The sequence below is a fragment of the Aethina tumida genome, chromosome 8 (assembly GCF_024364675.1).
Source record: "Aethina tumida isolate Nest 87 chromosome 8, icAetTumi1.1, whole genome shotgun sequence".
Lineage (NCBI taxonomy): Eukaryota > Metazoa > Arthropoda > Insecta > Coleoptera > Nitidulidae > Aethina > Aethina tumida.
The window spans coordinates 4635088-4662823 of record NC_065442.1 but is presented as its reverse complement, the minus strand read 5'-3'; the positions used below and the strand labels follow the sequence as shown (position 1 = coordinate 4662823).

The following is a 27736-nucleotide window of genomic DNA, read 5'->3' as shown; positions in this document are numbered from 1 at the left end:
TGTTGTTGTCGCTGTACTTCACATCCTCCTCCTCCTCCTCCTCCTCCTCCTCCTCTACTTCCATTGCCAGTTGATGAGCCCTTGTTTGATTGTTCCATAAGCGGCTTAATCACTTTTCTGTATTTCAGCGTATTCGTGCCTCTTATAGAGCCATTAGGTGCATAATTTCTTCGATTTACATTAGTACACTTTAAAATTTCTAAATACGCTTTTGTATCGTGTCTTGTAAAAAAAACGGGACTTTTTTTAAACAGCAACTCGTAAATGCCTTTTCGTCCGTCGTACTTTCGACCTCCAATTGTAAAACGATCCAGTTCGGTATCGAAATTAATTTCAGAATTTCCAATCAACCATCGCTCCGTTTCTACATCGTACTTTACACCGTACGTTTTATCGACCTCCCTATTTTTAGAGTCATTTAAATACAGGTCCAAGTATGAACGAGTCAAAGGAGTGTAGACGATAGTCGACATGTCGTTTGTGCTGTCATATGAACCATCACTGTTACTGTTCTTGGACAAAGTTGATTGTTCCGGATCGTAAAAAATTTCATCTTCAGATTCTAACTGTTTGGAAACGTCATCGTCGTCATCGTCGTCCATTTTCTTCAATTGTGGTGGGTCGCTGTACAACTTTTGCTGTGTTGTTGCTGGTGTGGTCTGTTTTGTAGAATTTTTAAATTTGGCCGTCAATTCAGTTAATGGTTTGGTAATTGGGGTAAATAGTTCACCCAACACTGCTTCACTATCCAATTTGTCTTGTTTAAGTAACTGGTATTTTTTTCGTATGTTGCGGGATAATTCATCGATTTTACGCATAACCTGAGTATTGTTTGACGACATTGTCACGACTGTTTCCGTTGTATGTTAAACTTACACTTTTATATATTGATCAAATCCTTTTCGGAAGCGTCTATTGTCCAGAGGAAAATCTTTAATAATCACTAAACAACCATAATTTTCCCTCCAACAGTCGCAGCACAATTCCTTGAATCGTTCGTACGCCATGTCGGGAGACACATGTTCGTTGTACACATACTTTAAATTTTTCTCGTCCTGTCGAAAGAGTACAATTACATTTCTGTTGTCGCGAATGAGTTGCTTGGATACACTGGTGTATGTTTGTGCTACAAACATGGCATCGATATTCTTGTGTCTACACATGGAGTAATACTCGCGAATTTTATTCTGTTTTTCACATATAACATCGTCAAATATAAATACCGAATTGCATTTAGCTTCCGACGGTTCAATCAACTCATCCTTGTTACTAAACTGAAAATATTCTATTCCTTTGACACGATTTAAAACGGATTCGAGCAGTTTGTACTTTGGCTGATACAGAGTTTTTGAATATACGTAAATATTTTCAAAACGTACTCCGTTCGGATCGTAAATTAAAGCCAGTAACGCTCTGAATGAGTTGGGTAACAATTCACCATGCCTTCTGTTTTTTACACCTGTTGCTGCTTCGTCATCAAGATAATCTAGATTTTCAATGGGTAACTTTTGACGTTGTTGTATGTACTGCATGATTGGTTTGTCTTACACTGAAGCAGTTATTGTTTTTTCTTGAGCAACTCTCTTATAATGCCTAACATTTCAATTGTACATATCATAAGTTTATCGAAACTCTCTGGTTTACATAAAAATTGTAGACAGTGTGATGGATTTATTGCCTCTGAAGAATCGGACATCGAAGATAAGGACGGTGATGATGCGGTAATGTGTGAAGACAACTCAGCGTCTAAACCCATCAGTTGATTGCTTTCGTACACTGCACGGAATATGTAAAAACATTCACAAGTATCGGGTCCCTCGACAGTCGTTGGATTAGCCCAAATACATGATTCAAAATGTGTACCAGAAGATTCGGTGTAAATCTCGCACACATTAACAACCTTCTCAATTTATTTTTATACAGTTCAAGTCTCTTGATTTTTTCCCGATCTATACACGTTTGAATAAATTCTTCAATTTTTTCTAAGGTGTACTTGATGATCGGTGACAGCGACGGCGCCGATGACGACGACGGCGACGAAGAGCTCGGTACCGATGACATTTCGAAACTAAACGTTAAATATAGACGGTTAATTAATTTATAGAAATTCATTACAAATACGGAAATATGAAAATATAATTTAGGTGAAGGGTTTATGTGTTACGACTCTGTGTCGATCCGCTAATGATAAACTGCTCTGCCCTATTTAGGATTGTTTATAATCATTAGGCAAACATTAAAATAGTTTTCTCTCAAAATATTTTTCCCACCCAACAAGTGGTTGCAATCTTATCAACCACAACAGGTTGAAGGATGTTTACGACCCTGTGTCGAACTGCTAATGATAAACTGCTCTACCCTATTTAGGATTGTTTACAATCATTAGACAAACATTAAAATAGTTTTCTCTCAAAATATTTTTCCCACCCAACATGTGGTTGCAATCTTATCAACCACAACAGTTTGAAGGATGTTTACGACCCTGTGTCGAACCGCTAATGATAAACTGCTCTGCCCTATTTAGGATTGTTTATAATCATTAGGCAAACATTAAAATAGTTTTCTCACAAAATATTTTTCCCACCCAACATGTGGTTGCAATCTTATCAACCACAACAGTTTGAAGGATGTTTACGACCCTGTGTCGAACCGCTAATGATAAACTGCTCTGCCCTATTTAGGATTGTTTATAATCATTAGGCAAACATTAAAATAGTTTTCTCACAAAATATTTTTCCCACCCAACATGTGGTTGCAATCTTATCAACCACAACAGTTTGAAGGATGTTACGACCCTGTGTCGAATCGATAATGATAAACTGCTGTCATTTTTAGGATTTTTTTTTATTATGATATTTTTACTACTCGTACACACAATTAATTTTACAATACATTTCTTGGTGTAATTATTCTAACTACAGGTTTACATTTTAAATTTCTAAATCTAAACGGATTTTCGAAAACATCCAGCCAGCAATTCATTGCAACAATACTTTCACATTCCTTGTTCTTGTTGATGTTGCTGTTGTTGTTGTTGTTGTCCGCCGGTACGTCGACGTCGACAGGCTTGTTGGATTCCATGTGTTTGCTAGTGTTGTGGACGTTGTGGTGTTTACACAATGAAATATTTTCTCGTTCTATTCACATTGTGATGCCGATATCCAACTTATATTTAAGTCACAGTGCGTACAATTTCACTTAGCGGTAGATACTCCAAAACACAATCGTGCACGATTACGCAATATGCCTTTGTTTTCTGGGGAAATGCGACCCTCGATTCAATTTCCAATTTAACATCTATAGTACCCAGTTTCAGTGCTGTATTTCTTTTGGAGCAATCAATAACAAATATGGTATTATCCTTAAACGTTGAATAATCGAGTAGAGGTTGCTTTGCTTGGGATGCATCATGTTTGAAATTGTTAAAAAACTGAGTATAGTTGTAATGCGATTCGGTATAATTGTGTTTGGCAAAATTCAAACCCTTTCGTTCAGCTGGATAATATTCACCGTTCAACACGACCCGTACTTCCGAGGCGTGCATATTATCAAAGACGGTCGTATCAACCGAATCATTTTCTCTTTTGTCCGATTGAAAACCAACAATTACAAATCGTGGACTCTCCACAGCTGTACATGTTTTCACACCCCAAATTTCCTTTGTTGATCCAGTTGTTAATTGTGGCAGTTCATGATATTCCCATCTTCTGAATGGTAAAAGTATAGGTTTATCATTTTTTATCGAATCCAACAATTTTATTTTCAGCATGTCATTTGGAACAACAATGGGTGCTTTTAGACAAATGTTGGTCATTTTGATGATACCTGAGGTGGGTGCTGTATCTTTCAAGGATTTACACATAATAGCATCTAGATCGCTTCGAGCTCTGACCAATCTTAAGGTGTGTTTACCAAATTGAGCTAGTTTATAGTCGATAAATAGACCAAACAGATGATGCAGTGGTATTCTTAAAACAAACGTTGACTTGTTCTTGGTCGTAACTAGATTGTTTGGGTAACACCATCCTGCCGTACTCAAAATATTGCTATCCATTTGATTGTAACAAAGATATCCTCTAATTGTGAAGACGATTCCCGGTGTACGAACAGAGTCCACTTCTTTTCCGTTTAGTTCGTACGTGATATTGTCAAACATAAATGCACCAGCATTGTTGACCAGTGAAACTTCACCTTCACCACCATCTCTTCTCAGCTCCCCTTCAATCACAATTGCCGCCTCGTGCATCAGTACCCAGGAATCCCTCTGGTTTATGGAGATTTCAATAACGTCATTATTATTGAACGATTTTATGTATGGGTAATAGGTGCGAGTTTCCATTTTTTGAATTGTTTCGTCGTACCGTGGTTTGCGGTAGACCTCGAACACCTGATTGTACGACGACATTGTAACCCAGTGATTGTAAAAACAATACGTTGTCTAGAGTCAAACGTTGCTTCGGCCTGCGCTTCTGCTTCTGCTTCTGTTTCTTCTTTTGCTGTTGATAATTAAGCTGATTCACACACGATGACGGTTTTTCATATACTGATGGATTTGTACTGTTGTTGTCCGAATTATAGTAATCGAAAGTCAAACCCATTTTACGTGAGCTTTTTCAATTCCAATCGGATAATAATTTCCTCCCCTCGGAAATTAACAGGTTCAAAATTTTGATCCAAAATCTGCAGTGAAATGTTTGAAATTTAATTTCTGTTCACTACAGGGAGATAGATAATATGTCTTGGCGTTTCGTCAATCGCGTAGCCAGGGTTGCTGTCCAATGCAAATTCGTAGATGGTGTGTGTCGGTCTGTCCTTGTAAAATGCACCCGTGGTAATGTTACAGTCGATATGTAATGTTTTCACCTTTACTATATCCACAGGTAAGTCAGATTCGTAAAGTGTTCCTGTTTCTAGAAGTTTTGCCGAAAAACCCAACAATTTCCCAACAGAAGACGGTGTGCTGAAGTCAATTGCAAGTGTTTCGCTATATATTTCGCACTTGAGGGTTTTAGCGATAAAATCTTTCCTTCCGCTAACTCATCTTCTATGGAATCTTGAATAATTCTCTTTCGTAAATATTTTTCAATATCACTTATTTCATATGCACCCTCGGGGATTTCTATATATCCGATACGATTGGCTATGTTCCGGTAGTTAAACGTATTACAATTTGAATCAATATTCGGAATACTGTTGTACGAATGAAATCCAATTAAGGCGAGCCCGTACTGTACTTCGGGATCCAACTGAATAGGATTTACAAAATCGATATTTAATATGTGGCTGGTACTTGTAAGAGTAAATATATATGACATTGCTCTCACAACGTTTCAAATAAGACTGAGTAATAGTTTAGCTCACTGCTTATTTAACACAAAATAATAGAAAACGCAACAACAATAATAACAACAACAACAGCAATTGTGGATGTGTGTGTGCGTGTGTGTGCGTGTGTGTGTGTGTGTCATCAAATAAAACTCAATTAAAATTAATGATTTTTCTTTATTATTATTATAGTATGACAAAGTATTCATTGTTTTATATTGTATAAAAATTTCAAGCAGTAACGACCACAGGATGACTCATTAAACTTCTGCTCAGGGTGTACATTGTAATAAATTTGACAATTTTTTCCCATGTATCGAATTATTTCCAGCGGTGGTCGTAAATCCCCAAAACTATCATAATACTTGACTTGATTTCCTCTCTTTGCGTAACAAACCCAGTGAGTTCCGTAATTTGTTGAATCGTCCAGGTTCACGACGGCACTTTCGTTTTTCTTAGGATACAAAGGTAGAGCGTCACGCATAAAAACACCTCTAAAATAGGGTATTTTCAATTGTTTGGCAAATTTGATTATTTCATGATCGTAGAGTGCTCGTGCGGGCACTCTTATCGGTAGTTTTTTGGAATTTTTTCCAAGAACAAACCGTACCCTTTTGGGTTTTTTCGTAAGTACAATCCACTACCCTTTTTTCCTATTTGCTCCATGCGTTGATTGTGTCGTTTCTGTTCATCTAGATTCTTCTTTGCATTTTTCGCGTCGACTATTGTTTTTGCCACACCGGCAGCACCACCCATTAATGCTCCAAGACTTGATAAACCAGCGAGAATTGGCAGTAATGGCAGAATTCCTCCTTGTTTCGAACTAAACGGAATTGTTCTAGGTATCTTCACGTTTTTTCGACCCCCAATTCGTTTAGTGTTGACTTTGGCTATTTTTATTGCCGCTGCAGCGATTTTTCGTAGTGACTTGCTACCTGGTTTTATGTCGACCGATTTTAAAATCTTTTTATCGATTTTGTCGACAATGTCTTTCTTGAATGAAATTTTTGATTGGTGTTGTGTACGATGACCCATTCCGAGCTTCCTTTTTATCTTCATTCCCGTTGTTACAAGCCACGCGGCTGCTTTTTCACCCAAATTAGCGTTCTTGGATTTTACACGGTTCCACGCCTCGTTTTCCAAAACAAAGTCTGCCTTGTGTCTATCCTGCAGCGATTTATTTTCCTCGTAGGCAATGTCGTGTCGTTTACAGGCTTTGTCCAACTCGTTGATACCTGTATCACCTCTCGCTAGTCGTTTTTTCAATTTTGTACCAGGACCACAGTACTGATAAAATGGTAGATGTAATTCAAACGGTAAGTTGTCGGTACATCATATTTATCACCGATGTTTTCAAACAGTGTGGTAATTGAAAAAACATTCAAATTTATTTGTAACGTATATTTTTAATATTAAATTTTTTTTTCTCAATACAATATATATATATATATATATATATATATATATATATATATATATATATATATATATATAAAATATTATTCACTCCCACCAAATAGATAAAAGGAAACCACCACCACCTAATGAAGTGAAAAAATCACCACCCTAGAAGAAACGCCCCCACATTCGAAATGTAATGGTAGGGATGGTGGTGGTACAGGGTCTTATATTTAGAGTCTTCCGCTCAGATTTTCATATTCTTACATCAACCATCAGTTTATTAACACTGTTGACGGTTATTTGAAAGAATAGCTCTGTTGATCATCCTCACGAATATTTTTGTTCGTATTTTTTATTTTATTTTTAGACTTCTACTTCACCTTTTTATTCTGCTATCATGGGTAAGTTGTTTTTATTTATTTTTATTTATTTATTTATTTGTGTTTATTACAGAAAACAACGCATTCCACTTTGTGAATGATAATGATGATAATAATCTTGAATCTTCAGACATCATTTTCTACGTTATAGATGAACTTGGCTTGACACCAAACAATGGTAAATTGATATATAAATATATATGTATACAAATTATTTATATATTTATTAATTTATTTATATTTTTTTTTCCAAAAGATGAATCCTCCGTTGTAGATAATGACGATGAGTCCTACAACATGAGTTTACACATAATAGATGAGATTGAATCGCAAGAACAACAACAACAACAACAACATCAACAACAACAACAACAACAACAACAACAACAACAACAACAACAACAACCACAACAACAACAAGCATTTCAAGTTGTAGACGATGTTGAACAATCGACTGGCCGTTTTAACCTAATCCAGCGAGCTGTTTCCTTTAAAATTAACCCCGTTCCGGAGAACATTCATCCCGTGAATTGGATACGCAACGGAATAACCTCAATTGTTCAACATTCATTGGAGGGACTCAATCCGGAGGATCGCGTCGGGTTTTCGTTTTCTGGTAGTGAACTTGTTCGCGGTGAAGCCTGGGCACGCTTCAAACCAAGGCATTCAGTGTCCGCTGATGAGGTGCTCGATTTGGTGCAATCAGTATACCAATCTAATTCGGCTGGTGTGAACACTGAAACTTTTCAGATAAAAGTGACGGTTATTAAGATGCCGGTGGGTATGGGGCGTGCCCAGAAAACAAAATATAATAGTTTCGAAGAAGAATGTGCTGCAAGAAGAGGTATTATTGTTATAAAAAATTCAGATAACCTTTGCCTGCCACGGGCACTTGTAGTGTTAATCGCGAAACTGACCAGTGATCCACAATTCGTACAGGTTCGCCGGGACATTGGACAACTACAAGGAATACGAGCTATGGAACTGTGCCAGAGAGCGGGTGTTGATATTCCCGCTGAGGGTGCCGGGATTCAGGAGTTGCAAGCATTCCAAAGGGTTTTATCTGAATACAGAATTACAGTGTTCAAGTACGGTGCCGGTGGACGAGAGGTGATTTTTAAAGGACAAAGTGAAGGACCAACCCTTAATTTGCTACTCCACAAAGAACATTACAACGCGATTGTATCGTTAACCTCTGCGTTTTCCTGTGATTACTACTGCGAAGAATGTAATCTTCCCTACAATACACGCGTCAACCATCGTTGCAGTGGGATTGGTCCGTGTTGTCGTGAATCACCACGGTGCGAGGATGAGGAGAAAATAGAGTGTGTGGATTGTCATCGTCACTTCAGGAGCCGGAAATGTTTGGAAAATCATCTACGGATTAAGAAGACATCCAACGTGTGTGCCGACTTGCGATTGTGTCAAAGGTGCTTTAAAACTGTCGATGGAAAACGTAGGCATGAATGTGGTGAAATTTTTTGTAAGATCTGTAAAAAACACCATCAGATAAATCAACAGTGTTATATTCAGCCAAACACAAAGGAACCCTGCCTTACTGATTTATTATTCATATTTTACGATTTGGAAACACGACAGGACACCATTCAGACCGACGGCAGTGCAGTGCATGAAACCACATTGTGTGTGTTTAAATTGTGTTGTTCCAACTGTTTAGATACGGAAGTGGAATTTTGTGAAAAATGCGGCGTAAGGACCCACGTAATTATCAACAACCCTATTGAAAATTTTATGAACTTTGTGCTGAATCAAAGGAAAATTTTCAAAAGAGTGACTGTGATTGCACATAACGGTCAAGCATTCGACCATCAGTTCATCCTGAACTATATTCTCACCAAAACAGACATCAAGCCAAACTTAATTATGCGGGGGACAAAAATTATTTTGGCTGAGGTGGGAAATGTGCGATTTTTGGACTCGCTAAATTATTTTCCAATGGCTCTGGCAAAGCTACCTAAAGCTTTCGGCCTTGCTGGAAACTTTAAGAAGGGTTATTTTCCACACTTGTTTAACACCCTGGAAAATCAGCAATATGTGGGTCCTTTACCATCTGCTGAATTTTACGGTCCGAATCAAATGAAGCCCGAGGACCGACATACGTTTTTAAACTGGCATCAAGAGCATCAGAATGATGTTTTTAATTTCCAGGAGGAAATCGTCGCATATTGCAAGTCGGACGTGGAAATACTAATGAGAGCCTGTCTTTCATTTAGGTCGATGCTTCTTAACGAGTGTAAGGTTTGTCCATTCACCGAAGCAACAACAATAGCATCAGCGTGTAATAAGGTGTTTGCACGAAACTATCTGGAAGCCGATACAATCGCCGTTATTCCCCGTGGTGGTTACCGATTGGCTGATAATCAATCGGTTATCGCTTTACAATGGTTGTTGTGGGAGGAGAACGTACGAGGAATCACCATACACCACGCCGGTACAGGTCGAGAACACCTAGTAGGAGGAGGACTCAAAGTTGACGGTTTTAACGAGGAGCAGCGTCAGGTATTCGAGTTTCACGGTTGTTACTTCCATGGATGCACCAGCTGTTTCAAATTTCACCGAGACACATCGATTGGAGGAGATAAAATGGATACCATGCGAAATCGTTACGAGGCCACCACCATTAAAACGACTCGACTTCGCAACCTGGGATTTGAAGTCATCGAAATGTGGGAATGTAACTTCCGCGCATTATTAAAACAGAGTTGTGAAGTGCGTGATTTTGTCGAAAACCATCCCGTGTTGGCAACATCACCATTGAATCCTCGTGACGGTTTTTATGGAGGCCGAACCGGAAACACTGTTACATACTACAAATGTAACGAGGGTGAGCGCATCAAATACATCGATGTATGTTCGTTGTACCCTTTTGTGTGCAAGTACGGCCGATTTCCTCTAGGACACCCCACAATTTATGTAGGATCTGCAGCCCGGGACATTGATTTATCCACCGTAGATGGCATGGTGAAATGTAAAATTTTACCACCCGCGCAGTTGTACCACCCCGTTCTCCCTGTCAGGATGAAGGGAAAGTTAATGTTCGCCCTTTGCAACAGCTGTGGTGAAAGTTCACAGCAGCGTGAGTGTTGCCATACGGAGGAAGAACGATTGTTCACAGGGACATGGGTAATTGCAGAAGTCGTGAAAGCATTGGAAAAAGGCTACAGGATTGTGGAAGTGTTTGAAGTATGGACATACGAAACGCGTCAATACAACCATGCGGCGGGTCAGCCTGGTTTATTCATAGAAATGATGAATAAATTCATCAAAATTAAACAGGAAGCCTCCGTCTGGCCCGCGGATTGCATAAACGATGTGGTGAAACAACAACAATATCTGGTGGATTTTGAAGAAGCTGAAAAAGTGAAGCTAACACCGGAACGCATCGAAAATAACCCTGGTCTTCGATCCCTCGCCAAATTAATGTTGAATTCGTTCTGGGGAAAGTTTGGACAACGTGAAAACCAACCACAAACAACCATCGTCAACGATCCTCAGGAATGCTTTGATCTCCTTGCGCATCCGTCGAAGAATGTCAACAGTATAACTCCTGTGAATGAACAAACTGTTGTAATCAACTGGGAGTACGCCGACGAGGCTGTGGAATCTCTGCCTACTGTGAATGTGGTAATTGCAGCTTTTGTTACAGCACAGGCCCGTTTGAAGTTGTACGAATATCTAGAGATGTTGGATACACGGGTTTTATACTACGACACCGATTCCGTTATCTATGTGTCAAGCAACCATTTTCCAGATCCCCCGACTGGAAAATTCATTGGAGACATGACCGATGAGCTGGAGGTATACGGTATCGGTTCCTACATCACGGAATTTGTTTCGGGCGGGCCTAAAAATTACGCATACTCGGTGTGGTCAACGACGAAGCAGTGTATCGAACATGTTTGTAAGGTGAAAGGGATCGCCTTAACATACAGCGCTTCTCAGTTCATTAATTATGGGAAAATTAAACAAATGGTTCTAGAAAAAACAGATCCCATTCGTTTGACGTCGATGAACTTTGTGCGGACAAAAGATCATCGTGTAGTAACCAAAGAGGAGACAAAGACATACAGAACGAATTCAACAAAGAGACTCTTCATGGATGACAACAGTTCTCGGCCATTCGGGTACAAGATCCCTAGGAACTAATTAAGTGGAAATTAAAAATTAATATAATAATATAAAAAAAAGGTAACTTTGAATTATTAATATTATATAGATATATATGGTACATACAATTTGTCTATTTTGTTTTTAATATATTCAACGCGTACAACCGGGTGAGAAATGGATCACAGCCACCACAACTACACTTATGAGCCTCAGTCAAATAATCAGTCACAAAAAGGTGTATCACTACAAAATTTACCATTGAATAATTAATATTGTATATGTATGTTTTCTGTTTAGAAACACTGTATTTGCACCAATCAACGACTGGGATTCGAAAGCAACAACGAAAGAAAGAACTTTTTCACCTCTTTTTCATGTATCGAAATAACAAAATGTATAATAAATTGTAATATAAATGTACAATAATAAATTGTAATATAAATGTACAATAATAATAATAAATTGTTAACTTATTGATATGTTTTTGTTTTTAATATGTAATAAATCATAATTATAAATTAATTGCATTTTCATTCACTCTTGCGTCTTCCTACGTTTTTGGTCTGAGGTGGCCCACGACTCATACACTCGTGACGTCACTTCTACGCTTTTGGTCTGAAGTGGCCCACGAACAGGTAAAAATAAACAAATGCGCGCATACGCGTCTTCCTTCGCTTTTGGACTCAAGTGGCCCACGAAAGGTGCGCATGTCATACACTCGTGACGTCACTTCTACGCTTTTGGTCTGAAGTGGCCCACGAAAGGTGCGCATATCATACACTCGTGACGTCACACCTACGCTTTTGGTCTGAGGTGGCCCACGACAAGGGTGGCGCTTGCCCACATACCGACAAAGGCTATAAACCATCACAAACAGATGAGTGGCGCGTGCCCACATGCCGACAAAGGCTACAAACCGCCCCAAACAGAGGGGTGGCGCGTGCTCACTTGCCGACAAAGGCCAGCAACCACCCAAACAGATGGGCGGCACGTGCCGACAGGGTCGTGACGTCACTCCTACGCTGTTCGTCTCAAGTGCCCCACTGGCGCCGGAGGGGAGGGGGGAGTCGTGACGTCACACCTACGCTGTCTGTCTCAAGTGCCCCATATTCTACTAAATTAGAACAATTAAGAGATACAAGTGCAGAAACTTTATGAGAGAATATCATATTAAAGGTGGAAGGGGGAATTTTTGGGAAAATAATAGAAAAGGGGTGGAAATAATTAATGGCGAAACTTGATATGTGAGAGAAAATCACAGTGCTGTAGGTTCGGTCATGTAACAAAATACTGCAAAGAAGATTGGAATGTGGTGTGTTACAACTGCTCGGGAGAGCACGAGGGTAGACACTGCACGAAGAAAGGGAAGTGTTGCGCAAATTGTAAATACCTAGGTTTTGAAACCTTAAAGCTAAAGAAGGCCAATAGAATACGACAAGAATGGTGGGACAAGTAGCTAGAATTTATATATCAGGATATCGAGATAAAGAGAAGTTATAGGGGGAACGTTGAAGTAAGCGAGAGAGAAACCGCAGCAGTACTAGTAGCAGCGGAAGAAATAAGGAATATAATGACAGATATAGGCTGCAATGCAACAATTTTCACAGACAGGAGGGACATCAGAAGACAAACGGGAGGAGTTTGAAAATATAATGTAACAAAAGAAACAGCAACGAAAACACGAAGAGAGCGGACGAATTAGGAAGACAGGACAGGGAAAGTCAAAAAGAGGCGGAAACAATAAGGCAGAAAAACAGAACAGCTAGCTTCGACTTAATCTATCCAAACAAATCCTTTCATTAAAGGGACAGCAGAACTTTTGCCAGAAACTGTAAGTGTTAACATAGCACCCAAGTTCAAATTCTGCCCAGTTATCTCAGTGGATGTGGAGTGAACCTTTTCTATTTACTTCCAGAAAGATATGGATCGATATGGATGAGCATCTAAAAGTATATATATCGAGATATCGAGATAAAGAGAAGTTATAGGGGGAACGTTGAAGTAAGCGAGAGTGAAACCGCAGCAGTACTAGTAGCAGCGGAAGAAATAAAGAATATAATGGTAGATAGAGGCTGCAATGTGACAATTTTCACAGACAGGAGGGACATAGTCAGCAAGTGCAGAAACTCCAGAACAAAATTAATACAAATTATCGGAATACAAAGAACTGTTGAGGATCAGAAGACAAATGGGAGGAGTGGTTAGTTTTTTGAAACATATTAAAACCTTTGGCAATCATTGTGATTTTTATAATTGCAAGACTGTTGAATTTGAAATTGATGAAATAAACTATAATTGAATTTCATTTTAGACCTAGACACGCTTTGCATGTAAAGTAGATACTTTAGTAGCTTACAGGTACCCTTCTCTTGGACATTCTTCGTGATGCCCAAGAAGAAGGAAATTTTTCTTGCCCAAAAAGAGATCATCGTGTCTCTTGAGGGCAAGATTGCCGTCCAGGAGAAGCAGATCGCAGCCCTTATTAAAGAGCTTGGCTCTGTACGATCCCTGGTCGAGGCCAAGGCCTCCGCTCCTAAAGCAACTTCCACCCAAAAACGGCCCAATAGTGCCACACCCCCTCCTTCTAAGCCGAAGAAGATTAGGATTGCTTCTTCTGATTCTGAGGTCGATCCTTAAGAGGATTTGTCCTCCGACTCTTCTTCAGAGTCATCCATGCCTATCCCTGGTCCATCTCGTAGACAAATCACGTGGTGGGTCTCTGCGTCACAGTTGAAAGGAAGAAACCTGCCTCCACTCTTCCTCAGTGTGGTTAAGTAAATCAAACGATGAAGAAGTAATAATAGAAAATAATTATGGCTACTGTGTTTTAGAGTTTTTTACCGTGTTATCAGCAATTTCTTCTTTAGTTTTGTGTTCTACATGCAATAGAGATTAAATTCTTACGAACGGCTCAACGTGGACTAGGTTTTAAATTTGCATTACAGTTGCGAGAGCGTACAATATATACCATCATGTCCATTCAAAGAAAAATCCTTTTGAAGTGAATCGAAAAATAATATTTGCCATGCGAATTTTGGGAGGGAAGGAATCAACATCTTCTTTAGTCTGATGGATATATATCTCAAGGATTATGAGTACTTCTGTCAAAAACATACATTTAGCTGCATCTGCAATTTATAATCTCGTCATTTCCAAAGCTGTATATGAAGAAAAAGATTTAATTTCAGACTGTGATTCAAATGCAAGTCCAACGGAATTTACTGTTTCTGGTGATGAGACTTGGGGAAAAAAGAGGTTTTAATTCTCTATTCGGAGTTACAACAGTAGTAGCAATTTCAAGAAAATTGTTGATACAGTTGTCAAATCTAGTTTCTGTCAAGGATGTAAGCTTTGGAAAAATAAAAAAAAAATAATGATATTTCTGCGTATAATGATTCGTATGAAGATCCCAAAATCTCGGGACTGGTGAACTATTACCCCCGGAACCACCTAGGCAGGTACAAGAGGAAAAAAAAAACAAGAAGAGTCAGTCAGACAGTCCGATTGAAACTGACAACCCTGAGCGTTAGATATAAATAACCACAATGATTGAAAATAAATATTAGTACCGTGTATATAAACTGTAAATAGTGTATATATTCTTTATAGAGTTTTAGTTTAAATTAGTCAGTTTTATTTTCACATTGCCCGAACCCCAGAAAACTGTTACGGAATTAAAAAAACCTGTTTCAGCAGTTCCTAATGTATTTATAGGTAATGTCGAGTTTTAAAAACTTCATATAATACAAATGGCAAAGAAACTCTGTATGATTTTTGCAAACATAGCAAATCAAATTTTGAGTTCCCAGCTAAAACCTCATTAAACGGTGTCTGAATATCCAAATAATGCGGTCAAAACCACCGAACGTTTCAAATTCACTGAACTTTTATTGAAGTAAGGGAAGCATTTGACAAAGCAAAGAATAAAATTAGTAGGGACATATACAACATTAGTGTCCGATTGTGAAAACATATCAAAAACATAATAATATCGCCTGTGACTAAATTATTTAACTATTGTATAAAGGTACACATATATCCGGACTGTTTTAAAACAAGTAAAGTTATTCCAGTTTTTAAGAAAGGGGATGTAAGAAATATAAACAATTATAGACCCATGTCGTTGATACCTGCTTTATCCAAAATATTTGAACAACTTCTAAGATCACAATTCACAAAATATGTTGAAAATAATAATCTGTTCATAAAAAACCAATATGGATTTAGGGCTGGCAAAGGTACCACCAAAGCTTGTATAAATCTTATTGATTATATAATCAATGGCTTTGAGAAGAAAATGTATGTTGGATCTAACTTTTGTGACATCAGTAAAGCCTTCGACTGCGTGAACCACCGATCATTGATTTCCAAACTAGAGTACTATGGAGTAGTGACACCGAGTATTAATCTTATAACTAGTTATTTAACAAATAGATATCAACAAACATACATTGGGGGGAGTTTTTCCAGTAAATAACAGTTACAAATAGAGTACCCCAAGGGTCAATCCTGGAGTCACTACTCTTCCTGATTTATATCAATGATATACCAACTCCAGATGAAACTGAGTTGATTGTTGATTCTATTTGCTGATGACACATCTAAATCGTGCCAAAGTGATTCATCAGTGAGCTACAGGAGGCAAAAAAAAAGTCATTCAGACAGTCCGATTGAAACCGACAGTCATGAGCGATAGATATAAATAACCACACGGATTGAAAATAAATATTAGTACCGTGTACATAAACTGTAAATACATTGTTTAATAGTTTTAGTTTAAGTTAGTGTCAGTTTTATCACACTGCCCGAACACTGGAAAACTGTTACAGAATTAAGAAATCCTGTTTCAGCAGTTCCTAATGTATTAATAGGTAATGTCGAGCTTTAAGAACTTCATATAATACAAATGGCAAAGAAACTCTGTTAGCCCTTCCACCAGGAATCTATGGGAAGTTCTACCTCACCTTCAAAACTCCGTACTACCAGACCTTGCTTACTGAAGGTGATTATTTTTAATGATAGTAATCCATTAGTAGAAAAAAAAAAGAATTTCAAAGGCAAATTAACTGATAAATTTATTAATAAATTGCGTTCATATTATGGTTTAGCGATTCGCCGGCACCCTGACTCTGTTGAAGACATGAAAAATGCAGTTTGGGCTACTTGTTACCATAATAGTTCTACGGATGAAGATCCGCAACATATGTATTGCCCACCTGGTGCGGCGAGTTGGTGTACGTGGCAAAAAGCTGCATCTGAGGATACCTTAGAGGAGTTTTAACATGAAAATCTTCCTCTATGTGATAAAGTTAATTATAAAACCAATTTATGAGAGTTTATCATCAGAGAAATTATTAACTCGATGTTTAGGTTCAGAAACTCAAGATAATAACGAGTCTCTAAACTCGTTGATTTGGACTTTTGCGCCAAAACATATTCATTCCGGAGCTCAGATAATTGAGATAGCAACATTTATTGCTGTTTGTAGTTTTAAGGTTTCATTCCTATTTTAAAAATGATGATGCTTACAGGAATTAAAATTGGTTAGGAAGCTCATTCATTTGCTGTGAGACGAGACAACGTCCGGATTGACTACTCCGAAATACAAACATCCAACGCTTCAAAGGAGGCCAGAACTGCTCGATTGGAAGAGAGAAACGCGGAAAATAGTTTTTTCGAAGTCGAAGAAGGTCCGATGTATGAAGCAGGAATGGCAGATTGAATAAATGTAAGTATAGTCATATAGTATAGTACAGTCATTTTACGACTTTGACAGCGAAAAACTACACAAAACTTTAAATGCGTTTTTCTCAAAACAGTCTCTTTCAATACGATACCCACGATTTCTCGAGTTCTACTGAACCGATTCACTTAAAATTTTCAAAGAATCTTCTTTATAGACCTCTCTCGAGTATGAACTACTACCCCCAAATTTCAATTTTTACTATTTTTAAAAAATTCGAGAAAATGAAAAAGGTAAAAAAATTGTCGCCATCTTGACAAAAAAATATTTTAACTTGTCTCTAGTTCATGCAATTGCGACATTATTCTAAATTAATAATCTTTTTTTTTATTTCAGATTGCTAGGAGGGTTTGTCATGTGCCAATTTTTTGAGACCCCCCACTTCATCAGCTACTAATTTTTAAATTTTTTCATTTTATTTTTTTTCTGTACTCTTGTAACATTAATAAATAATTTATAAAGAAATGGATATTGATTGCCATTTTTTTACGACACTTTAAAAATCACCTAAAATTCATGTCTCTACACTAGAATACCCCCTTTAAAACTTTAATTCACTTTTTTGTGTTATTATGTGGATAGGTCATTATATACTGGAGGGCCAATCAGAATATAAGGACTTGTATTAACAAATTTATTCGGATTGGAGGAGACAACAAATGGGTCTATACTATAGCAGGAAGAGGAAAAGCAATTACACTTTGTTTAGTACAGAACGGAACAGAAACTAATTATGTGCAGTTGGGAATTATTGAAATGGATTCCTATCGTTAAGCAAGAACTTAAACTACGCTAGAATAATAGGTCATACATTATTACCCCATGAACACAAGACGTAGCAACTCAAGAGACGATCGATTAAACAGCCCGGTACTAACGTTTCCCAACCGAAATCAAAAAGTGGAAATTTCGAAGTCAATAATAGACATAGTAAATAGGATAAATGAGGTAAAATTAATACACACAAGGAAATAATGAGTATCGTATGTAAAACCAAAAACACATTAAAATGAATCCTTGTAGTAGTTAGGGTAAAGCGGTTTCTGGCCCACTGACCAATCACAGCGCTCGCCCCTCCCCTTTTGTGTGGATGCCACGCCCCCTGCTCTGTTGGAGGTGTGGTCTATTGTTGTAGACTAATGAGATGTAAGGGGGTGTTACTTGTTGTGGATGGAGACCAATGGGGAATTAGTTTTATTTGCATTCCTGGCCAATGAGAACTCTTGAAATTTTGCAAAGTTAAGTTGTCGAGCAATGGGAATGCGTGAATAATTTGACATGTGACTTATCCCCCCAAAAAAGTTGATGTCACTGAACATGTGTGACTTATATAGAAAGCCCCGCCCACTCAACGACGAATTAGAAGAAAAAAGCATAATAAAACACACACAATTATTTAAATACATTTATTTCAATTATTATTATTATTAATTACACACATACACAACCTTCAATGCTTCCTTTGACATAAAAAATCTGTATATTAATTCTTTAAAATTAACTAATTCAACGTTACTAATGTAAGGTACAACACACATACACAATTATAATAATAATAATATTCCACAGTCTTTTCCTCCACTCCAACACTACCATCTTCAATGTTTCCTTTGACATAAAAAATCTGCATATTTATCCCAAATCCTATCACTTATGTCTATTAATTCTTTAAAATTAACTAATCCAACATTACTAATGTAAGGTACATAATTATAATTATTATTATTACTTATATATTCCTGACAAGTATCTAATAATTGACCACAACCACAAGAACAGTACAGTGCTAAATTTACAAGATAATCAAATTTTTCTTTACTTATTTTTTCTTTCAGTTCCTCCAACTCATCCATCCATGTGTTGTTTCTGTCAAAATCTGCTGCTCTTTGTTTCTGTCAAAATCTGCTGCTCTTGTTGCTGCTGTTCCTCTTCCTTTACATCTATTCCATTTTTTTAAAAACCTTTCTAACTTTTTAACAGTCTTATTTGTTTGGCTTCTAGTTCTAATATTCATGATAATTTCCGCACGCACCTTTATCATGCACTAACACCACCACCACCGTCGCTGCTGCTGCTGCTGCTGCTGCTGCTTCTGTTGTTCTCGTTGTGCATATTTGACTGCGAATGCGAAATTAATACGTACCGGAGTACCTTGAAGCACGTACACCTGTTTATTAAGAGCAATGATCCAGATACATATAGAACAAGTTGACCTCGATATTAAAATGATACGTTTATTTCTTGTCCTACTACTTCGTTATAGTTATTTATATTGATCGATCAGATCATTGGCTTTTTGAATACATATCCTTATGTGAAAACAATTGCATGTGTCGGGACCGTCGATGGCGTCTGGAGTGGACCAGCAACATCCAGTAAAGTGAAATTTCTGTTGATGCTGTTGCTCCGATGACTCCCCATCATCATAACAATGTTCCAGTTGTTTTTTAATATAAAGCAGTTTATTTTTAATACAGTAACACAATGATTTTTCTTTCTCCGTTAATAGTTGTTCTATTTTGCGAATCGTTTCACTCACTGTTTCCATGCTTGCTTGGTTCATCATACAAATTTATAATTTTAAGTTTCTTAATTTCATCAACAACTCACGTTTCAGTACATATAAATTAATGTCTTGTTGAAGTTTTCTCAATTTTCCCAAATGTATTTCACTTTTAAATATCAATTCTTTTCTTCTATCAGTAGTAGTTGTAGTAGTAGTAGTAGTAGTAGGATACATCAAAAACATACTGAGAAAAAAATCAATAAAGCATCATGTATTTATTGAATTCGTTGAACTTTTGTTTTCTCCCCCACCATAGATCTTTACACCATCATGAGTATTCTTTTCCTTTGCACAACCAATTATTCCTTTTAAGAAATTCGTAGAAATATTTCACCTCCATTTGTGGGCAGTGGGGAGGTGATTTAGTTCTAATCAATTGGTTGTGCCGTGAACAATTTTGATCAGTAGCTACGGTGGCACTGTGATCATAACTTTTAATTAATATATCTAATTTTGGACATCCAAGTTCCTCAATATTAAAACTTAGATGTCCATAATTTATTTTATTTAAATAAGCTTTTTCACAAGTACCACCTTTGTAAGCTATCTTCCCATTCACAGACTCGGCGGTACGGCAAAGGTCCTCCAATATAGAAAAAATTTCATTAGATTCCAAATCATCTTTGTAATCTTTGAAATCTAATCCATGCAGGTGATTCCTTAACCATACCGCCGTTCGGCGATCTTTATCAGACAGGGATCTGAACGAACCCACTTTAAAATAATGTAAATACGTACGTTCAGTATCCGTGTCTAGTATAGCCAATTCTTTGGGAAGAAACTCTTTGTTCACGTTGAACCCATCCATATCTATAATGTACTTGATATACATTTTGCTGCTGTTGGTGTTGCGGTTCCTGTTGCGTTTGCAGTTGCAGTTGCTGTTGCTGTTGCGGTTCCTGTTGTTGTTGTTGCGTTTGCAGTTGCTGTTACTGTGGCGGTTCCTGTTGCTGTTGTTGTTGTTGCGGTTGCAGTTGCTGTTGTTGTTGTTGTGGTTAGCACATACGTATGTACATACACTTACTGTGTGAATATTTTTTATGATAGTAATTCTGTAAGTCTGGGCTCGCTATTTATATAGAAATATGGTCCGCAAAATAGAAAAAAAATTAAAAACCAGTGTAAATCGTACAGCAGCTGCACTTGCAGTGTACTGCTTTAAAATCTGGGTTTTATTAAAAAAAGAAAAAACGGTAGGTAGCATCTGGGGGAGCATGCAGATATAAATTGAACACATTTTTTAGAAATGAATCAGTTCGAAGAGAAACAAATATCCATCGACAACAATTTTGCAATTGTCTGTATTTGAGTTTGTATCTGTCTGTGTTATAAACATAAAAATGTAAGTATTTTTTCTTTTTATTATTTTTTTGTGTGTTTTATATGTCTCTTTAGTTACAATAAATATTTGTAGAACAATGAATGTAAACGCAATTAATTCGAAGGTTCAATTGAAGAAATATTCACCAATAAGAAGTTTGGAAAAACAAAAAAAATATATTATAAGGGATATGCATATAGTGGACAGTAAATATGGAAAAACAGTACAAGTTGAATTGGATGATGAAATAGTTTATCTACCCAAAAGACTAGTACCCATAGTAGAGGCTGAAATCTCCAAATTTAAACCTGACAAATATTCACTTATATATAAAGCAGACTTGCCTCACAATACGGTTGATATTGAAATAATAGAAAATTAATTTATTTTTAATTGTAAAAATATGATAACCAATAATTGTAATAATATCTGTGAAATTAGTAATGTATGCGATGAAATAGTTAATACAATTAATCATGCAGTTACTATAATGAGTAAATCACAAATTGAAAAATGGAAAAAAATAATTAATAGTAACATTAAACTAATATTGCAAACGATAAGACAAGAAGATTTAAGTGTTAGCACAAAAAGAAAGTTATATGCTAATATAAACTTAATGAAAACATATAAAAAACAATTGATATTTAAACAACATGATGCCACGAGATGCGATAAAAAAGAAAAAAAAAATCGTGTTTGTTGGCAAACGTTAAATACATGCTTTAATTCTCGCATACAAACAGGTATTATTATTAATTTGCAACATAAAGATGTTATTCATTTTTTCAATGATAGCTTTCTTTTATTTAGACGTAATATTAAAAAATTGCTTAAAACACATAGGATAATAAAATTAAACTCCTGTTTTAGCGGCGCATTTCTTAATTCTAATGGGGAAAGTCAAATTAAATATTTCAATACTAAAAATGAGATTTTGGATTTAGGGTCTGACTTAAAAAAATGGTTTGTTGAACATATTGTAGATAAAATTTTGAATAAATTAGAAGAGTTTCAAGAACGTGATAGTGGATGGGCTTTACATAGGATTTTAAACCTTGAAATAAATGTGAATAAATATGAAATGGGAAATGGTGGTTCATCCTTTTTACAACTACCTAAATTCATAAAAAATAGAAAAGCTTGTATTAATGTTCAAAATTCAGATGAATTTTGTTTTGCATGGTCAATAGTTTCAGCTCTGTTTCCACCTCGAGGTAAACCATATAGAACATCCTCATATCCACATTTTGATGAAGTTTTAAATTTATCTAACATTGAGTTTCCAATTTCAATGAGAGCCATTGAAAAATTTGAAAAAATGAATAAAATATCTATTAATGTATATACTTTAGATGAGGATGAGGGTGGTAAGAAAAAAAATAGTTCCATGATGGTGGTTCCGTGTCGTTTGACTGAAGAAAAATTATATAGACATGTTAATCTATTAATATTTCACAATAAATACAATCAATCTGAAATTGATGATGATGATGATGATGATGATTTACGATATCATTATGTCTATATTAAAAATCTTTCAAGATTAGTATCGTGTCAATTATCCAATAGTCACAATCAAGTGTACATTTGCGATCGATGTTTAAATTATTTTAGTAATACAAATAAATTAAAAGACCACATTGAATATTGTAATAAAAAAAACAAATATAAAATAAGTTTTCCAGATTACAAATATATAAGTTTTAGAAATTATATTAATAAGGAAAAAGTTCCATTCATTATTTATGCTGATTTCGAAACAATTCTCTCACCATTTACTGATGATGATGACGGTGAAAATTTGATTAATACTAGACGTTATCAAAAGCATGAGTTGTTTAATGTAGGATTTTATGTTAAGTGTTCATATGACGATAGTTTATCATTTTATAAAAGTTATCGTAGCAAGAGTGATTGTATGCTCTGGTTTAATAACCAACTGAAAACAATTTCTCAATTTGTAAAGGAAAAAATGATACATATTGAACCCATGATCGACAATAATAATTTATCATCATCATCATCATCATCTTCTATTTGTCATATTTGTCAAGTTCCCTTTATGCAACATTCAATTGTTGTTCGAGATCATTGTCATTTTACAGGAAAATTTCGCGGTGTGGCTCATCAACATTGTAATTTAAATTATAAAACCAAATTTATGATTCCAATTGTCTTTCACAACTTATCCGGTTACGATGGACATTTTATAATAAAAGAAATGGCAAATTTTGATAAAAAAATAACTGTGTTGCCTAAAAACAAGGAAAAATACATTTCTTTTTCAATTGTTGATGAGAATACAAATATTAGATTTAGATTTATCGATTCATTTAGATTTATGTCGACAAGTTTGGCAAAGTTGGCATCAAATTTAGAAACGAAACCCATTCTAGATACGGAATTTGCGAATGTATCTGATGAAAATTTAAATTTGTTATACAAAAAGGGTCATTTTCCATATGACTATTTGGATTCATATAATAAATTGTCGATGGAACATTTACCATCCATCGAACATTTTACAAACCACTTAAACGATTGTAATAGATTTAGCAATGAGGATTATCTACATTGTCAAAACGTTTGGCGTGCATTTAACATTAAAAATTTAGGTGAGTATTCGGACTTATATTTAAAAACTGACGTACTATTATTAACGGATGTATTTGAAGAGTTTCGCAATAATTGTCATAAAAATTATAAATTGGATCCTGCACACTATTATACATTACCAGGATATTCCTGGGATGCTATGTTATATTATACTAAATGTTCGTTGGAATTAATTCAAAATGTCGATACTGTGTTGTTTGTGGAGAGGGGGTTGAGAGGTGGAATCAGTCAATGTTCTCATAGATATGCGACTGCTAATAATAAATATATGAATGAAGATTATGATTCAGAGAGTCCAAGTAAATTTTTGATGTACTTTGACGTAAATAACTTATATGGTTGGGCAATGTGTCAACCTTTACCCTATAGAAATTTCGAATGGATCGATGTCAATGGTGATTTCGATGTTTTACAAGTTGCCGACGATTCGGATATTGGATATATTTTAGAAGTTGATTTGGATTATCCTCAACACTTGCACGACACACATTCCGATCTGCCATTTTGTCCGCAATCTCTTATACCACCAAATTCAAAATTACCTAAACTACTTGTCACTTTACATCCTAAGAAGAATTACGTCATTCATTATCGAAATTTAAAGCAAGTGATGCGTTTTGGTCTGGTGCTGAAGAGAATTCATAAAATTTTAAAATTTAATCAATCTTGTTGGCTAAAACCGTACATCGAATTAAATACAATGTTTAGACAGGGAGCTCGAAACGATTTTGAAAAAGATCTTTTTAAACTGATGAATAATGCAGTGTTTGGAAAAACAATGGAAAACGTACGAAAATATCGAAATATTAAATTGGTTACATGTTGGGAGGGTCGTTATGGTGCCAAAAATTTGATTAGTAGCCCCCGTTTTCATAGTCGCACCATCTTCCATGAAAATTTAATAGCCATAGAACTTAACAAATTAGATGTGGTATTTAATAAGCCCTTTTACATTGGCATGTCAATTTTAGACTTATCAAAAGTATGTCTTTACGAATTTCACTATAAGGAAATGATTCCTCATTTTAATAATAATAATTTAAAATTATTATATGTCGATACAGACAGTCTTATATATCGAATTGAATGTGAAGATGTCTATAAGGATTTTATCAAGTTAAATTTAAATTTATTTGATACCAGTGACTATCATGCAAACAATGTTTACAATATTCCTTTGACTAATAAAAAAGTGGTGGGTTTAATGAAGGATGAATTAAATGGAAACATCATGACTCATTTCGTTGGTTTGCGATCTAAAATGTATTCATTTAAATTTATTGAAGGTAGCAGCACTAGCAGCAGCAGCAGCAGCTGCTGCTGTCATGATGATGATAGTAATAACAAATCTGTTAAATGCGTTAAAAAAGCTAAAGGAGTTAAAAGTAATATTATGAAAAATTCTATAACTTTTGATGATTATGTGGAATGTCTAAATAAAAAAAATGAACTATATATCAATCAAAATTTAATTAGATCAAATAAGCATAATGTTTATAGTATTACACAGAAAAAAATTGGTTTATCATATTTTGATGATAAAAGATATAATAATGTTGATGATGATGATTTTGCTACCCTATCTTGGGGGCATTATAGTATAGAAACATATGTATAATAATAATAATAATAACAATATATGTATGTATTAATAAAATTGTTAATAAAAACACTGTTGTTTTTTTTATATATCTTTACACATGTATAATAATAATAATATATAGTATGTATGTATGTATAATAAAATTGTTAATAAAAACACTGTTGTTTTTTTTTTATATCTTTATTTAAATTATTTACAATATTCCATATCCAATAGTACTTGATCCTTGAAAAATATCAAACATTCGGTGAAACAGAAACTTTCAAGACTGTCATTAACATTGGAAAAGACTTCTAATGCCTTAATCCAAGGTACATCACCACCACCACCACCACCATCATCACTATTCTTATACAGATCATTTAAATTTCGTAATACATTATAATAATATTCGTAGAAATTAAGATTTCTTAATAGGTTCACCTTTTTTGCTACAAGATGTTTGTATGTACTTAGAATTTTTTTCACATCTGACACACATAAATCGAAAAATATGTTGTATTTTTCACATATTTTAATTATTTTTTTATGATGATGATAATGATGTTGATCATTGGTTAATGAGACACAAACATAAATGCTTTCGTTAACATAACATTCTCTCATAATGTTGTTGTTGTTGTTGTTCAGTTGTATAAAGTCTTCACATATCGCCTCCGACAATATTTCCATGAGATCATCCCATTCTACTGTAGTAAATGAAATTTTTATATCTCTGTTAAATTTATCCTGCAGTTCTATAACAATTCGAAAATTATTGAATTTATTCAATCCACATGTAATTTGAGTTGTCTGATTGATATCATAAGTGGATTTTATAAGAAGATTTTGCGATGGATCATAATTATCATCACCATCATCATCTTGCAGGTTTTCATAATCTCCTCTTCTTTTTCTTCTTTTTCCTTCTCCCCCTCCTCCTCCTCCTCCTCCTCCTCCTTGACTCATACCATCACTTTTAATATCATCACAAGTTTGAAAAGCAGCAGCAGCAGCAGCAGCAGCAGCAGCAGCAGCATCAGCATCAGCAGCACTATCCATCATCATCATCATTATTATTATTACTATTATTTCTACGAGCGACGCTACTAGACTGTGAAATAAATCTAAATAAAATTATTAATTTTTTCATGACCCCCCCACTTCCCTTCTTCCACCACCCCTCTCTCTCTCTTTGTTTACAACAAATCGTTTTTATTAACCCAACTGTTTTGGTTGGTTGGTAAACCAAACCATTTCACGTAGGCCTTATTGCCCTTTCGTTTAAGGACTTTTTCCACAAGATAAATGTCGGGATATTTTGCTAGTTGCAATTCGTGTTCGTAAAATCCACCCATTATTCGATCTTGATGATCGTCTTGCAAAATATACGTTGTAGGATGGGTCAAATTGACTTTTTCTACGGTGAAAATTTCGTTGGACCAATTCGGTGTGTAGCCCTTGTTGAATGCCTCTCGGTATTTACTAACACGCACTTTATCGCCCACTTTAAATTTACTTCCGCGATAGATTTTTATGTGATTAAATGCAGTTTTCAATAGTGGCTGTTCATTTTTAGTTGTGACATCTATCGGTTTCATTCCAATTGTAGTGTGTTTAGTTGAATTGTACTTTAACACGATTTCAGGTAGAATTTTCAACCATTTGTAGTTGCCTTGAAAGCTAAATTCTTTCCACATTAACGATTTTAATGTACGATTAACACGTTCGACTACCGATGCTTTTTTCGAACTGTACGTTGAATAGTGATTAATTTTCAATTTGCTCATTAACATTTTAAAATCTTTATTATAAAATTCCTTACCCATGTCGGTTTGTAGATTGACGGGGACATTATTTGTTGAAATTAGAATTTTTTGCATTGCCTTTGTTACGTCTTTGCCGGTTTTATTCTTAACCGGAACGGCCCATACAAATTTAGAGAATACATTGATAACAACCAAAATATAGCGAAATCCATTGTTTTGTCGTGCATACGGTATCATTTCCACCAAATCGGCCTGATACAAATCATTTAAACCTTTCACTATTACATGTCGTCTTTTAAAAGTTTTCCGTGCCGGTTTGTGTAATTCATTAATAATCTCACGTTTGTAATTGATAACTGCGGCTGTGGTTGCTGCTGCTGCTGCTGCTGCTGCTGCGGTGTCGTTGATAATTTTCTTTTGCTTTTTCATTTTTTTAATTATTTAAGGGTAAGTTAATAAGCAAAGTTACCAGTGATCTTTGACCTACGCTACCTGGTTTCGAATGTGTTATTATGATAGATTGTCCTTTTTTAAATTTTTTACCGATAATATTTATGAGGGGGTTGTTTAACTTTTTCCCATCAATGTAGAGGGTTAGTGTAGATGGAAATATAAATGCAATTGATTTTATAGTTAAATCCAATGGAACTTTGAACTCTGTCAAACCGCTACTTAACTGAACGTGATAATCATTTTGTTTATAAGGGTTAGCCGTCAACGTTCCCTCGAGTGCAATAAAGTCAGTGGAATAGGATTCTGTGATTTTCGGTTGTTTCTCAATTACAATTAGACGATCGTGTAAATCCTTTAGCATTTTCTCAAGACTTGGAATAATGTTTGTCAATTTAGAGTCCATTAATGATTCAACATCGGATTTATCGAGTATTGATGTTGTTGTT

General features: G+C 35.6%; 2 protein-coding genes across 2 annotated transcripts in view; one reads left to right on the top strand and one right to left on the bottom strand.

The window, feature by feature from the left end:
• The window catches only part of LOC126266398 (uncharacterized protein DDB_G0280315), a 223860-nt gene extending 197718 nt beyond the window's left edge, over positions 1-26142 (bottom strand). Inside the window, exons 1-2 of the mRNA XM_049970302.1 lie at positions 25944-26142; positions 19194-20569 (exon numbers count right to left, since the gene is read on the bottom strand). Coding sequence (XP_049826259.1) covers positions 19815-20569; positions 25944-26142 — 954 coding nt within the window. The 3' untranslated portion in view covers positions 19194-19814. The remainder of the gene's footprint in view (positions 1-19193; positions 20570-25943) is intronic.
• LOC126266399 (uncharacterized) lies at positions 9063-11273 on the top strand. The gene has a single exon (XM_049970303.1). It carries the CDS (start codon positions 9063-9065, stop codon positions 11271-11273), a length of 2211 nt encoding a protein of 736 aa, XP_049826260.1.
• Positions 26143-27736: the final 1594 nt, after the last annotated feature.

Excerpts from the sequence above, each read along its gene's own strand:
- LOC126266399 (XM_049970303.1), top strand. The coding sequence starts at position 9,063 with ATGGCTCTGGCAAAGCTACCTAAAGCTTTCGGCCTTGCTGGAAACTTT.